General features: G+C 38.2%; 1 protein-coding gene across 6 annotated transcripts in view; it reads right to left on the bottom strand.

Annotated features, from left to right (window-relative positions):
- Nucleotides 1-14,796, bottom strand: part of ACD5 (Diacylglycerol kinase family protein) — a 28,415-nt gene that overhangs the window by 12,705 nt on the left and 914 nt on the right. For 5 of the 6 annotated variants that reach the window (XM_089991547.1, XM_089991548.1, XM_089991545.1 and 2 more), the window contains 8 exons: nt 14,471-14,632; nt 14,225-14,392; nt 14,023-14,115; nt 13,749-13,841; nt 12,161-12,272; nt 12,005-12,082; nt 11,891-11,917; nt 11,643-11,727 (listed from right to left, as the gene is read on the bottom strand). In XM_089991547.1, the coding sequence (XP_089847673.1) occupies nt 11,643-11,727; nt 11,891-11,917; nt 12,005-12,082; nt 12,161-12,272; nt 13,749-13,841; nt 14,023-14,115; nt 14,225-14,392; nt 14,471-14,632 (818 nt within the window). Of the gene's footprint in view, nt 1-11,642; nt 11,728-11,890; nt 11,918-12,004; nt 12,083-12,160; nt 12,273-13,748; nt 13,842-14,022; nt 14,147-14,224; nt 14,393-14,470; nt 14,633-14,796 lie in introns of all 6 variants that reach the window. The other variant, XM_089991550.1, reaches the window with a different exon arrangement.

Raw genomic sequence — 14,796 nt, 5'->3', positions numbered from 1 at the left:
CAATAAGATCTTGACTTTTAACTACTTGATTAACATTGCAAGATACGAGATTTCCACAGATCTTTCATCCAAAGATAACACAGCATTAGCATGACGCGCATGCCTTGCGATACCAGTAATGATGCAAGGTTTCTCAGCGAAAACTTCGCCAAAACCCATGCCCATGCTCCTAAACGGGGTTATCCGAGTTGTATCGAAACACAACAGAAGTAGCAAAAACACTATTCCCAAATACGGTGATGAGGAAGACTTGGCTGGTATTTCGAAATTAAAAGACTCTAAGACTTTACTTTGCAAAACTGTTTATTCAAAAAATTGTACTCACGAAAAGAAATCCTTTTCTTAAGAATTTTAGTGCCCATGTGCAAACCTGTATCCTTTGAAAAAGAGAATACTTAGAATATGTTGAACCAAACATCTTATTCTGAACATGATTTATCTTTCAAATCGTGAGTACAACACTGTGCAACTCGTACGAGGCAAGATCACCACAGATTTCTCATTCGTCTATCGCAGTATCTGTATGCTACGCATACCTTGCAATACTGGTCTCGATAAACGCGATAAGGGTTTTTCACATGAATCACCCCAAAACATGAGTTCATGTCCCTGATTGGGATTATCCGAGTTGTATCAGATACACGAACCGAAGTTGTACAACACCTCTTCCAAATACATTGATTTGAGAGATCTAGCCGCTATTTCGCAAAAGACTTTCAAAATCTGCTTTGCAAAACTATGCATTTCAAAAATGGTTTATGCCAAAAAAATCATCATTTTTTGGAGAACCGATGTGCATAAGTGTGAGTCGTGTCTTTTAAAACAAATTAACGAAATAGCATATGCTCAAAGCTGCACTTAAGTGCAAGTGAGCAAAAAGCGAGCTCGTGCACAATACAGGGTAAAGTGCAATTGATCCCCAAAGTGCAAAACTGTGTGTTCAACGCAAAACCTCGTAAGTAATGCACGAGGTACTAATCGTACATTGGCTAAATAACCATGCAAGCAAGTAAATATGCAAGGCGATGCATGAGGTACAAAACCGTAAGCAAAGCCTGTGTGCAAAGCGCGGCGGCAACAGAAAGTAGTAAGGACAAAAATGTAAATGCGAAAAGAAAAGCATAGGCACATAAAGGGCATCGGCAACAGAAAGCAGTAAAAGACAAGTAAATGCAGAAAGAAAAGCCTAGGCACATTAAGCATGGCTGCGATACAAAGCAATAAAGCCAGGAAAGTAAAAGGATAAGGATCACGAAACTGCATCCTTGAGTTAAATGCATACATATATAGATATATGTATACATATATATAGTCCTTAGTCCTTTCTTTTCCCATTTTTGGTTTTAATTGCTTAATTTAAGTTTGTCCATTGTCCTTTGTGCAACTTTCCCCTATCTTGGGGAGTCACAACGCTGCGTACATCTCTGAGTGTAAGTAATATACATCTCAGGCCGCGAGGTGCGAGTGGGCTCCCTTGCGCAAGCTGCGAAAAGCAAAAACACTTAGTATGATATAAGAAAAAATAAAGAAAAGGGGCAAAGGTGAGATCGATTGTCAGGCTGAGCACGTCCTTTGTTTGAAGACAACAAAGCCGAAGGGTGGACTCGACTGTCTGGCCGAGCTCGACCCCAGCTCGCAAAGCGCAAGGCCGAAGGGTGGACTCAGCAGTGAGCCCGACCCCAACCCGCCAAGGGAGGAGGAGGAAGGAGGCAGGGGTTCTGCCCCTACCTGCCAAGAGACGCAGAGCCAGGGGAAAAGCCCCTACCTATCGGAGAGCACAGAGAGAAAAGAGAGGGGCCTAGCCCCTCTTCTGCGTACAGAGGGAACAGGAAGGGGCTCGGTGCCTCACCTGTAATAGAGGAACAAAGGGAGGGGGCTCGTACCCTCCCCAACATACGGAGGAAGCAGGGAGGGGCTCTGCCCCTCCCCTGCAAACAAAGGACACAGAGAGGGGGGGAGGCCCCTCCCTGTGTACAAAGGAAGCAGGGAGGGGGCTCGACCCCTCCCCTGTAACCAGAAGGCACAGGGAGGGGGCTCGACCCCTCCCCTGCATACAGAGGGAGCATGTATTAAGTGTCGTGTAGTGATGGACCAGTTTGGGTCTGATCCAGACCCAAATTGGGATTGTGTATTGACGAGCTTACTAGGGCACAACTGTAATATTGCATTTTGTTGTAGGACAATCATGTCCATAACTAAATTACCTTGTAACCTAATACATAAATATATTAGATCAGGTCACGAAAAGAAAAAAAAAAAGTCATGAACCTTGTGCAGCCCAACGACTCTGCGTATTCTTCTTCTTCTACTTTTTTCTTCTCTCTCTTTCCTCTGTTGAAGATCAGATTTGGTGTAAACCAAAGTTCTAACATGGTATCAGAGCAAGGTTGGATCTAGGGCTCGATATTGCTTCCAAAAGGTATGACCATAGAGAATATCTGATTTCGGTCAAGAAGGTATTCTTCTCTCTCTGTTTTTTTTATTTTTCCTCTCTTCCAAAATCTATGCTATCGTGTTTTCTTCCAAAAGGACGATCCCTTTTTCTCGTCCCCATCCCTTCTTAAAACTGCTTTCGTGTTTCCATCTGAAACACGTGTTTTCCCTTTAAAGGCATGTTATCTATTGCACTTTCATCTTGAAACCCTAATCGTGACCCATCTTGAAACTCACAAATTCTGCTTGCCTTTTAAATCCTCATCGTGACCCATCTTCTTGAATCGATACTATGTTCCAAACAAAACTCGTGATTTCCTTTTCTTAGAATTTGTTCTCCTATTCCCCCATTTCAAAACTGATCGTCGATTCATCTGAAAACACGATTCATCGTGATCTTGATTCACACTACTCGAACACAACGAATTTTTTTAGCCTATTAATGCTAATCGAACACGACATGATTAGGTGGCTTGATTCATACTTTGAATATTTACGTGATCTGATATCTGTCAAAAAAAAAGGCAGCAGATCCAAATTCCGTTATAATCAGTTCTCTTCTGGACTGAACTTAAACAGTCACATTATCTTGCAGTTTGATTAGTCATTCCATTGATCCCCTCTTAAAGTATTTTCTACCTTATATTCACGTGTCTCATAATCATGGATTCTTCTTCAACCCAGTCTGGTTTTTCATCAAACTTCCTTAGCCAACTTGTTTATGAAAAATTAAATAATTCCAATTTCCTGACTTGGAAGAGACAGATAGTTCATTTTATCAAGAGCCAAGATCTCTTTGGTCATCTGGATGGATCAATCTCAGCCCCACCAGACTTCATCGCAAAGGAGGAAACAGACGCACAAGGGGTTGCATCTACCAAGCTTGTTCGCAACTCGGATTATGTCTCTTAGATGAGAAAATATCAGGCATTAATTGCCTACATCACATCTACCCTGTCTCAGGAAGTACTAGTTGCTATCCCCGACGACTGCACAACGATGGAATTGTGGAACAGGTTGACACAGACATACTCTCAGATATCTGAAGCAAGAGTTTTGTTACTCAAGCGTGAATTCCAACTTTTCAAGAAAGGCGGTCTATCTATCACGGATTATTTGAATAAGATGAAAACTATTACCGATCAGCTAGCCATGATTGGATGTAAAGTGTCGGACAAGGATAAAGTACAACAGACATTGAATGGTTTAGGCCTAGATTATCATGTATTGGTGACATCATTGTTGTGCTTGCCCATGCTTCCCACATTTGAGGACCTTCGGGCAAAATTCTACAATACGAAATGTCATTGAAAGGCATTGCTGAAGATTTTGGTGCTCAATTTGATTCTCAAGATGTTTTAGCTACTGGGTTCTCCTTCGGTCGTGGTCGTGGAGGAAATAGCTTCAGAGGAGGAAGAGGTCGTAGTAGATTTGCAGGTTCAGGTTTGCTTCTCACACCTAATATGTCGTTCAACTCCAATGCGAAGAACCAAAATCAAAGAGTTGTCTCGACATGTTACATGTGCAATAAAAAGGGGCATATTAAGGAAAATTGTTGGTTTAATCCTCAAAATAAAGGCAAATTGCAAAACACTGAGAGCAAGAAGGAAGATAATGTTACCAAGTCTGATGGGGAGGTGAAACAACTTTTGCTGGCAGCATTGTCTGGGTTGCACTTGAAACAGAATAATCAAGGATTATGGTATGTTGATTCAGGAGCAGCGATCCATGTTACAGGGGATGTTGGTAAGCTCTCGAACTTGGTTCCTTACTTTGGTAAAAATAGTATTGTTACTGGAGATGGATCTCACCATCACATTTCTCACATTGGTGATGCAATCATTCATTTGTCAAAATCATCCCTCAATTTGTCAAATGTTATTCATGCTCCTAACATAAAAAAGAACATTATTTTTGTGTCCAAACTTGTTGATGATACACATTCTTATATTGAATTCACTCCCCCTTCTGTGTATGTCAAGGATCTTCAAACGAGGGAGACATTCGCTGAAGGAGAGCAAAAAGGAAATATGTACATCTTCAAGGAAGATCCATTTGCGCATACCAGTTCCGTCTTAAAGCCCTTATTGAAGTCTAAGTCCTTTCAGTCTGAGTTATCTAAGTCAGGTCCTGAGTCTGCTTTTAGTCTTTCTAAATGTAATAAGCCAAGCCTTTGGCATAAATTGGACAAATAATAGCATTATCAGACGGCCAAAATTTAAGATTACAAAACTAAAACCCTAAATCAAAATAAAACCTAATTTAACATGATAAAATTGATAAAACATGTAAATAATGTCATGGATCATGATTAAATGCATGAATAACTGAAAATAAATATGAATATGATGAAATAAAAATAAAAACATAAGGAAGCACAATAAAAAATTTGATTTGGCCACTAAAAGAGGAATTCAATCCATAGAGGGATCGAATCTCGATCTTTTTTCGAGTGTTTAATAAAATAAATAAAAAATAAATATTATTAATGTATAAAAAATGTGTAAGGGAACATCAAACATCAGCTTATCATCATCTTGAGGCCCCTCACATGATTTCTTGAAATAAAAAAAGGAAAAGCATGCTAAAAGAGGCGACAATAGCAATTTTAATGAAAACCAAAATGACATTGACCCAGGTCAAGCATGCTTACCTCAATCAGGTGATCAGGTCGATGCAGCTTCACACGCTGAAGAAGAGGCAGACCCACAATCTCATCCTATTGACAAATTTAAAGGGTATGCGTATGTGCGAAGAGAAAAAGGTGTTCTTCCTGCTCCTCACATTGGATTAAATACTTATGTGCCAGTTGGAAACCTGACGAGTTCAAATAGAATCAGACATCCTATTGACAGGTAGGTCAGCTACAATAATTTTTCTATGGATCTTCAACTCTTTCTGTTTCAGGTTGATAAGCATGATGAACCTGTAGGGTTTTATCATGTTGTGAAATCAAACAAATGGATTGAGGCCATGAATGAAGAAGTGGAAGCGCTTCATGAATGTCAGACATGAGAAATTGTTGCCAGACCTCCTAACAAAAATGTTGTTGATTCCAAGTGGGTTTATAAAATTAAGTACAAACCCGATGGTACTATAGAACGATACAAAGCAAGGCTTGTTGCAAAGGGGTTTACATAGGAATATGGTCAGGATTATGATGAGACTTTCAGTCCCGTGGTCAAAATGGGGATAATAAGAATTACATTGTCTTTAGCTGTCAAACATGAATGGACATTAAGTCAGTTAAATATCAAAAATGCATTTCTTCATGGAGACTTAAAGAAAGAAGTTTACATGGATATTCAAGGGTAAGGGCATAACCACCATGTTGTTAATATATATTGATGATATTATTGTTACAGGGAACTCGATGAATCACATTGAAGAAACAAAAAGACTATTAAGTCAAAGGTTTAAAATGAAAGATTTGAGAGATTTGCGTTATTTCCTTGGGGTCAAGGTAGACAGGAAGGATGGTTACCTGACATTGACACAACATAAATACACATTAGATTTATTGAAGAAATTTGGTATGCAAGATTGCAAGCCTTTGTCTACACCGAGGGTCTTACATTAAAAGCTAAGTTCACAGGATGGAGATTTGTACCCATATCCTACAAGATATCGAAGTGTAATCGATATGCTTCAATATCTTACATTTACTCACCCTAACATTGTTTATTCTGTCAATCAAGTGTCGCAGTTCATGCATGAGCCGCGAACAAGGCACATGGATGCAGTCAAGAGAGTGTTGAGGTATTTAATGAAAAGAAATCATCAATCATATCTGGGTTGGGTTTGGATCTGAGATCTAAACCCAACTCAAATTCATTATGCACATGTTCATTAATGGCTCACTTGTATTTTAGTCTATTGTGTGAGGGTATTTTAGTACCCTAATATTTGTATTACAAATACTTAAAGAGAAGCCTAATACGAGGTCCCAACTGAAGGGGTTTTCAGCAGCATACGTTCTCCCCTCCATTCTCTCTCTATTCCTGTGGCTGAACAGCAGAACCTTCAATCTCTAACATGATATCAGAGCAACAGATCCAACATTGAAGTCTGTGATCTTCTCGGTTCATCAAAATCTGATTTCTCGTCCTCTTCTAAGGTATCTTTCTATTCCATCTCAAATCCCCTTCCTGTACTCTTTCTTCTACCGATTTTATCAGCTTCTTTTTCATTCTTGGTTTCCAAAATTCAATCTTGGATTGGTAAGACGTGCTTTCTTTTCTTTCCTTCGATTATTTGTTTCCCTTTTCACTGTCTCTCTAATTTGAACGTGATCTTTCACAAACAAGATTTCTTCTTGTATAAGATCAGTTTTGACCTAGGCGTGATTTCAAAATTGAAAGGATCACGTCAAAAAGTTTTTTTTCCTGATTTCCAAAGTAGATGCAAAGCCAAACTTTGATATGGGCATAATCTTCTCTTTCTTTTAATCAACTGTCATTCTCTTTGTTGATCAATCTCTTGAATCTCTTTCTTCTTTTCTTTTAATTCAGAAAACACGTCATTTTCAAAGTGACGTGCTCAACACTGATTGAGTCTTATTCGAAACAAATTTTACAACAAAATCTGTTTTACTGCTTCTGGTCTGCAAATCGTCTGGTTTAAAAAAAAAAGAGTGAAGCAAAATTTTTGTTCTGAATTTCCTTTGAATCAGACTTTTACTTGCCACCTTGTTCTAAAATCATCTTTCTCCTTTGTTTCTCATTTCTTTTCTGTATTTCCTTTGAATTTTCATTTTCGATTTCAATATTCTTCATCTCTTGAGTATGGATTCATTTCCTCCTCAATCTAGTCTTTCCTCAAGCTTCCTCAGTCAACTCGTGTCTGAGAAACTGAACAACTCCAATTTCCTAACCTGGAAGAGACAACTTATTCCGTTCATAAGAAGTCAGGATCTTTCCAGACATCTAGATGGCTCTGTCCCAGTTCCTCCAGAGTTCATACCACAAGAAGACAAGAATGGTAAGGGAGACTCTTCTATTACATATACCAGAAATCCAGAATATATATCCTGGATGAAGCGAGATAAGCGTTGGTGGCCTATATCACTTCTACTCTATCGCAAGAAGTGCTTGTGGAAATTCCAAACAACTGCTTTGCTATGCAGTTATGGCACCGTCTGGTTCAGACGTATTCTCAAGTTTCTCAGGCCAGAGTACTATTTTTAAAGGAGTTTCAAATGTTGAAAAAGGATTCTATGATTATCATGGAATATTTGAATAAAATGAAGACTATTACAAATCAACTAGCTATCGTGGGATGTGCAGTTAGTGACAAGGATATGGTACAACAAACTTTGAGCGGGCTGGGACCCGATTACCATATGATAGTTACTTGTTATGTTTACCAGATTTACCTACATTTAAAGATCTTCGTGCCAAACTTTTTCAGTATGAGATGATCTTGAAGGTTTTTTTTGAAGAGACTCATATTCCCATTGGAGCACAAAACGTGCTTGCCACAGGGGTTGCTTATGGGCGAGAACGTGGTAGGTATGATTTTAGAGAGAAGGGTGGTCAAGGAAGGGATGAACAAGTCGTGGCATATTACCTACACCCAATATTCCTCCCAATCCACAGAGACAAAGGACGATACCAACTTGTTTTTTATGCAACAAAAGAGGGCACATCAAAGCTCATTGCTAGTTCAACCCCCAAAACAGAGGAAAGCAATCAGAGATAAGAAAGGGGACAGATAGTTTGAGGAACAGTGGAGAAGTCAAGGAGTTGTTATTGTTCATCTTAGCTGAATTAAACTTAAAACAGAATGATCAGGGCACTTGATATGTTGATTCTGGTGCAACCACTCATGTTACTGGTGATGCTAGTAAACTCCTAACCCTTGTTCCTTATGTTAGTAGAAATAGTATAGTCACTGGGGATGGATCTCACCACCTCATTTCTCACATTGGAAACTCTATTACTCCTATGTCAAAATCCTCGCTCACTCTTTCGAATGTCATTCATGCCCCTAACATCAAGAAAAATATTGTTTCTGTTTCTAAGCTTGTTGATGATATTAATGCTTCAGTTGAGTTTAGTCCTTTTTCTGTTCGTGTCAAAGACCTTCACACGAGGGAAACGTTCGCTGAAGAAAAACGACAAGGCAATATGTATGTCTTCCAAGAGAATCCTTCTACTCTTGTTCGGCTTGTTGGTTCCACCTTGAAGCTCACCTCATCGCCCTCTTCAGTACTTCCTAAGAGTGTCTTTAGTCTTTCCGAATGTATTGAGCCGAATCTTTGGCATGGTCGTCTGGGTCATTGTAGTGGTCATTTTATTGAAAAGTTTGTTTCAAAAAATCTTATTCCCAAGTCAAGTTTAGGTTTAAGTGTTGATAATAAAAAATGTTCTAGCTGCCTTCAGTATAAGAGTCATGTTCTTCCATTTCATTCTATTAATAAAAGAGCTTCAAGACCGTTTGAAATTATCTGTTCTGGTGTTTGGGGTCCTGCCCCAGTTTCCTCTATGTCTGGAATTAGATATTATCTCATATTCGTTGATAGCTATTCTCGCTTCTCATGGATCTTCTTTATGAAATGCAAATCTGAAACTTTCAAGTTATTTCAAAATTTTTATTCCTTTGTTAAGAATCAATTTTCTGAAAATATTCTCTGTTTACAATGTGACGAAGGGGGTGAATTATCCTCCAATGATTTTATTAATTTCCTCCAAATTAATGGAATAAGTAGGCGGGTGTCTTGCCCTCATATACCCCAACAGAATGGAATTGTTGAATGAAAGCATCGCCATATTGTCAAGAGTGCCATGAGTATGATGCATGATAGTAATCTCCCAGTTGCCTTCTAGGCAGAAGCCTTTCATTCAGCAGTTCATGTCATAAACTGACTGCCCATGAATATCTTGGAAGATAAATCACCCTACTTTTCTTTGTATGGAGTTCATCCAAGTTATCATGATTTGTGTGTATTCGGCGGTGTATGTTATGTTCATGTTGACAGTTCAATACAATACACGTTTCAGGATAAGGCTCTTAAGTGCAGATTTGTGGGATATGTTGATAATTATAAAGGATACAGATGTTATGATCCCGTAAGTAAGCGCATCAAAATATCTAGGAATGTTTTCTTTGATGAATTAAACTTTGATCATAATGTTAACACTCCTTCTGAAATTGAGGTTTATCATCCCTGGTTGAACTCTGATCTTTTTTCTAGTACTGATGATATTTTTCCTTCAGAATGTGATCAAAGGAATGAGAAAAATATCATGCCTGATGTCACACAAAGGACTCAAAATAGCATGGAATCGGAGCCACTCTTGCCTCCCGAAAGGCATAAAAGCATTGTTTACTCTCGACGAGAGAAGGAGACTTCCCCTATCTCTAATCAGGAGATGAACTCTTCTTCTGTTTATGTTTCATCCTCTATTCCCAGAAGATCTGCTCGCCCTCGACATTCGATTGAAATGTGGGTTAGTTATGAGAATTTCACGATGGATTTCCAGCTCTTTTTAACCTCTTTAGGTAAGGAAGATCAACCCACAACTTTTTATCAAGCAACAAATTCTAAAAGATGGATCGAAGCTATGAATGAAGAAATGGAGGCTCTTCATGAATGTGGTACTTGGGATATTGTTCTTAGACCACAAGATAAAAATGTTGTTGGATCAAAGTGGGTGTATAAGATAAAGTACAAGCCAGATGGTACTATTGAGCGATATAAAGCTAGACTGATTGCAAAAGGCTTCACATAGGAGCAAGGGCAAGACTATGATAAGACCTTCAGTCCGATTGTAAAAATGGGCACCATTAGAATTATATTGTCATTAGTTGTTGAGCAACAGTGGACACTTAGTCAACTGGATGTCAAAAATGCATTCCTACATGGAAATCTAAAAGAGGAAGTATACATTGAGCAACTCATTGGATATCCAAAAGGAAACTCCAAAGAATACGTGTGCAAATTAAAGAAAGCTATATATGGTTTGAAGCATGCATCTCGATCTTGGTTCGACAGTTTTTCTCTTGAAGTAGAGAAATATGGTTTTAGTCGATCTCTTCTTGATCATTCTCTCTTTATATTCAAATGCAAAGATATAGTTACATTGTTATTGATATATGTAGATGACATTATCATTACAGGCAATTCTAATGAGCATATTGAGCAGGTCAAAGAGCTTTTGAATCACAGGTTTAAGATGAAGGACCTTGGTAAACTGTGGTACTTTCTTGGAGTTGAAGTTGACAAGACCACTGAAGGCATGATACTTAATCAATCAGGTTCATTGTCCTAGACTCTCACCCAGCTAGTCAAGATTTTGTTTACATATATCAAGAGAGAGAGAGAGAGAGAGATTCGGGTGTGCATGTGTGTGTGTGTGTGGGTACCATAGGGAGAAAAAGAGAAAAAATGTTAAATCCTTAAATATGGTGATCCAATTTCTTTTTTCTTTTTTCTTTTTACATGCAAAACCATTGTTTGCACACGTGTCTGGGTGCGTGCATGTGTGTAGATTACATCAACCTAGCAGATGATCTTTAGTATGTGAGTTCTGCTTAAACTCACACTTAATGCTTCAATTGATTAAATAGTATCATAAATAACTTTATGCAATCATCAGGATTGAACTTATAAAGAAATGGTTTATCTTTATCCACACATAAGCACCTTGAAACATTTTGTTCAAATCATTGGAAACTGATGGACTGGAACTAATAACTTTGGTATCTCATGGGGATATGACATAGCCACTTGTTTCCAAAAAGGAGACAAGAATACAAGGGTTCTCTTCAGTAAGAAGAATGAAACACATTAAAAAACCACTCTAAATTATTTTAGGACCTTTTTTTTTCTTTTTTTCTTTTTTTCTTCCCGCCCATCTCAGCGCATTAAAGTTTGATGATGCGCATTTATCTACATCTGTAAGTATAACACTCAAATATAATCCCTGATGAGGTTATAGTGGATGTAAAAGAAATAGACTTACACGCTTACAGCCCTTGAATTTACCAAGTAAAAGAATAAAGGGATGAAAGAATAAAAGGAAAGAAAGAAAAAATACAGTATTTTCAATAACTATATACCTAATCATAAAATACATATTATTTGTTGATGGATCATCATTATATAAAAAACAGATAAAGCCAAAAACATGCAAGGTCAGCCATTTTAGGATGTTTAGCACAGAATTTATGTTTTCAAGATTCAGGTCACAGAAACATGAGGATACCTAATTACAATTGCATCTGTTGATCCTGCAGGAATAATTCCAAACGTAAACCATTGATGTGGGAGAGAAAAAGCAGAACCTTGGCCTGAAGTGTACAGAACAACCTACTGGTCAATATTAGGTCTGCTTCATTATCACCAAAAAGTAAGATATTTGATTGGTTATAATGATTTCCATGTCATATCAAAGTAATATATTTGATTGGTTATAATGATTTCAATGCCATATCTCTGCAGGAATAAAATCACCTGTGATGCATGACCTTGCTCCTGTTCCTGAAACCACAGTAGTCAATGAAAACTTTAGCACTTGATGGTCCAACTTACGGTTCAAACAGTCAAAGAGAACAGACTGATACATACGAAACTTTAGTAAGTCTAGTTCAACAGACTCTGAGCTGCTAAGAAGAGGATCAGAAGCATCATCTTGCTGCATTTCCCCTATGAGAATGTCATGTACAGGAACATTAAAATCACAGAATTCGTTGAACCTAAACTCACCATTTATGGGATAGTTACCATTTTCCTTGTCAATAGACTGCATAAATTCTGTAGGTGCGGGAGGATAAGAAGCCTTATGTCTAGTACAGAGAATCCCATTCATAATTTCATTAAAAAAACCATCACCACCCTGGAAAACAAATCCAAAATTGGAGTTTTAGCTCTTTTGAGCCAAATGTAACCTTAAGCATCCATTCTCAAAACACAAATTGAAAGCCATTCAATCATAATATATACGAGCTAGGAACAAAGTCCTATGACATGAATAAGAAAATTATAAAGCTACAGCTGAAAAAAGTGCAAGGAGCTATCGTGAAGGCTGAATACAAAACAGCTGCGCCTAGTCCTTTCATCTATCAATCAAAACAAATCCACTGACATGTCAAGCCACACTGGGAAAACAGTACTGCACAATGCAGTAGGTACAAGAACAAAATATCAGGGAATTTTGTCTTGAAACGGTTCTGTTATTTCCTTGGGTGTTTATACAATTCATCCACATGTGATACTTCCTTTGTTGACCTGCGCGCAGACCAGATCTAACAACATAAAGTCTTCTCAGAAGGTTAGTTCTTTTAAATTGCTAATACAGCTACTATGTCACAGGGATTTGGCTAGCAGGGTGCCGCACCCACGTCGATGCGATGCGATGCGGGTGCGGCACCGGGTGCGGTCAACGCACCCAGGGTCATTTTGGTCCAATTTTCGGACTTAAAAAAAAATCTGTTTACCAAGAAATTCTTTTTGCCCTATATGTCACAGGGATTCTCCAACTAGGTGCCGCACCCGATGCGGTCAACCTGACCCTGGGTGCAGTCAACGCACCCAGGGTCATTTATGTCCAACTTTTGGACTTTATATATATATATATATATATATATATATATATATATATATATATATATATATATATATATATATTGCCACACCCCCGCACCTAGGTTTTTTGGAAGTGCCGCATCCCCGCACCCACACCCATGTGACTTAGTACAGCTATTAAACCAACATGCTTGACTTTGAAAACCTTCTGAAAGACAAATATACTAGTGAAGACGAGCCCGTATGAGTGTTTTTCTCCTATCACCTAGGTAGTATGTTAAAATACTATGTACATATGTATACCTGTCAGGTGTATTTTTGTCTTTTTATACAATGTATTTAGTACAATCCATTAGGAACTGAAATGTATTTGTTTTTATTCTTTTTATTTTCTTTTTATTAAAAGATGTAATGTGACTGTTGGGTGGCAGTCCAACTAGTCGTTGGACTGCCCCCAACGGTCATAAATATGACCGTTGGAGGCAGCCTCCCCTCACTCCAACTTTGTATGTATACTTTTCTAGCATTTTGTGTGAGGTTATAAAGTTCTCTTTTTCTTATAGGCCTTGTGCTTTTGTATTTGTGTGAAGTTCCTTTATTTCTTTTATGAGATTGTGACCATTAGAGACTACAATTTTGTTGTGCACTTGTGTAGCCCTTTGTTGGCATTGTATTCGTGCACCTTTGTTTCATTACATAGCATTCAGCCACAACAAAGTTTCCCATCCTCTATGGACAAGCAAGTTACCATTTTAATCAATCACTCTTTGAAAAAGAAGGTACTTACTACAGCAACAACACCATCATAGTTCTTGAGTTCCTCATCTGTGATAGACAACAGCATATCAAATGCATGACCAGCCCTCTGTGTTACCACGACCTACATGAGAAAGTTTGCAGCTGAGTACAATTGTATAATTACCCACAGGCGAGAGGTCATCAATTCATAAAAAAAGAAAGGGATGCTTTTTAAGCAAACAATTGAAAACTTATGCGTACCCATGTGCACAGCCAAACGAAAAGGATATAGAGACCAATGCAACATTTAGACGTATACTTACCTTTGTTGCTACTTTTGCACGGGAGAATATTGGGGTGACTTTTTCCCATATCATACATCCGTTACCTTTTCCGCTCAATGGATGAACGAAGACCTGAGGAAGCAGGAAAGTTGCCTCGAAGAGGCTGGCAATGATTGCATCTTTCAATCATCAAAAGTCATAACTCTAAACTTCCAAATTGTCAATCCAAATGAAGATATACCAATAAATTTTTAGGCCTTCCAATATCCAGAGTCGGAACATTATTTATTTGTTCTACCCATGTTTTACAGGTCTGTAGATCTTTATGACAAAAAGTATATGATGCCAGAACCCAAAGAGAAGGCTGTGTCTTAGATCTTTTAAATCCATGTACCACAAACCGGTGCATCTGTAAAATCAAATATGCATGTAAAAGATCCATTACTTATCGCAAAATAAGGAAGGAAAGCAGATGATATATTTATACCTCAGAGTCACAGCTCAAAAGACACCTTCCAGTAATTGGTAGGCTGCAGTCATGAACCAAACCGCAACTAGTAAGTTCAACGGCATATATCTCCGAAAATTTTATTTCAGACAGGCCTTTGTGCGAGAGCTGAATTCTTAGACAGGTAGAGGTATCTGCCAGCTATGGACATAGAGAGGAAAATTAGTTTTAGTAGTATGTTTAAAAAAAGAATTCGATGCGGGCAATTCAGCTCTTCAGTTTCCCCAGGCTAAAGATGGAAAAAAACAGGTCAACCAAACAAAATAAGCAAAAACACATGCATACACATGTATGGACAATGACAT

Source organism: Nuphar pumila, chromosome 16 (genome assembly GCF_984573655.1).
Source record: "Nuphar pumila chromosome 16, dmNupPumi1.hap1.1, whole genome shotgun sequence".
Taxonomy (NCBI): domain Eukaryota; kingdom Viridiplantae; phylum Streptophyta; class Magnoliopsida; order Nymphaeales; family Nymphaeaceae; genus Nuphar; species Nuphar pumila.
This window is presented reverse-complemented; position numbering and strand designations above follow the sequence as displayed.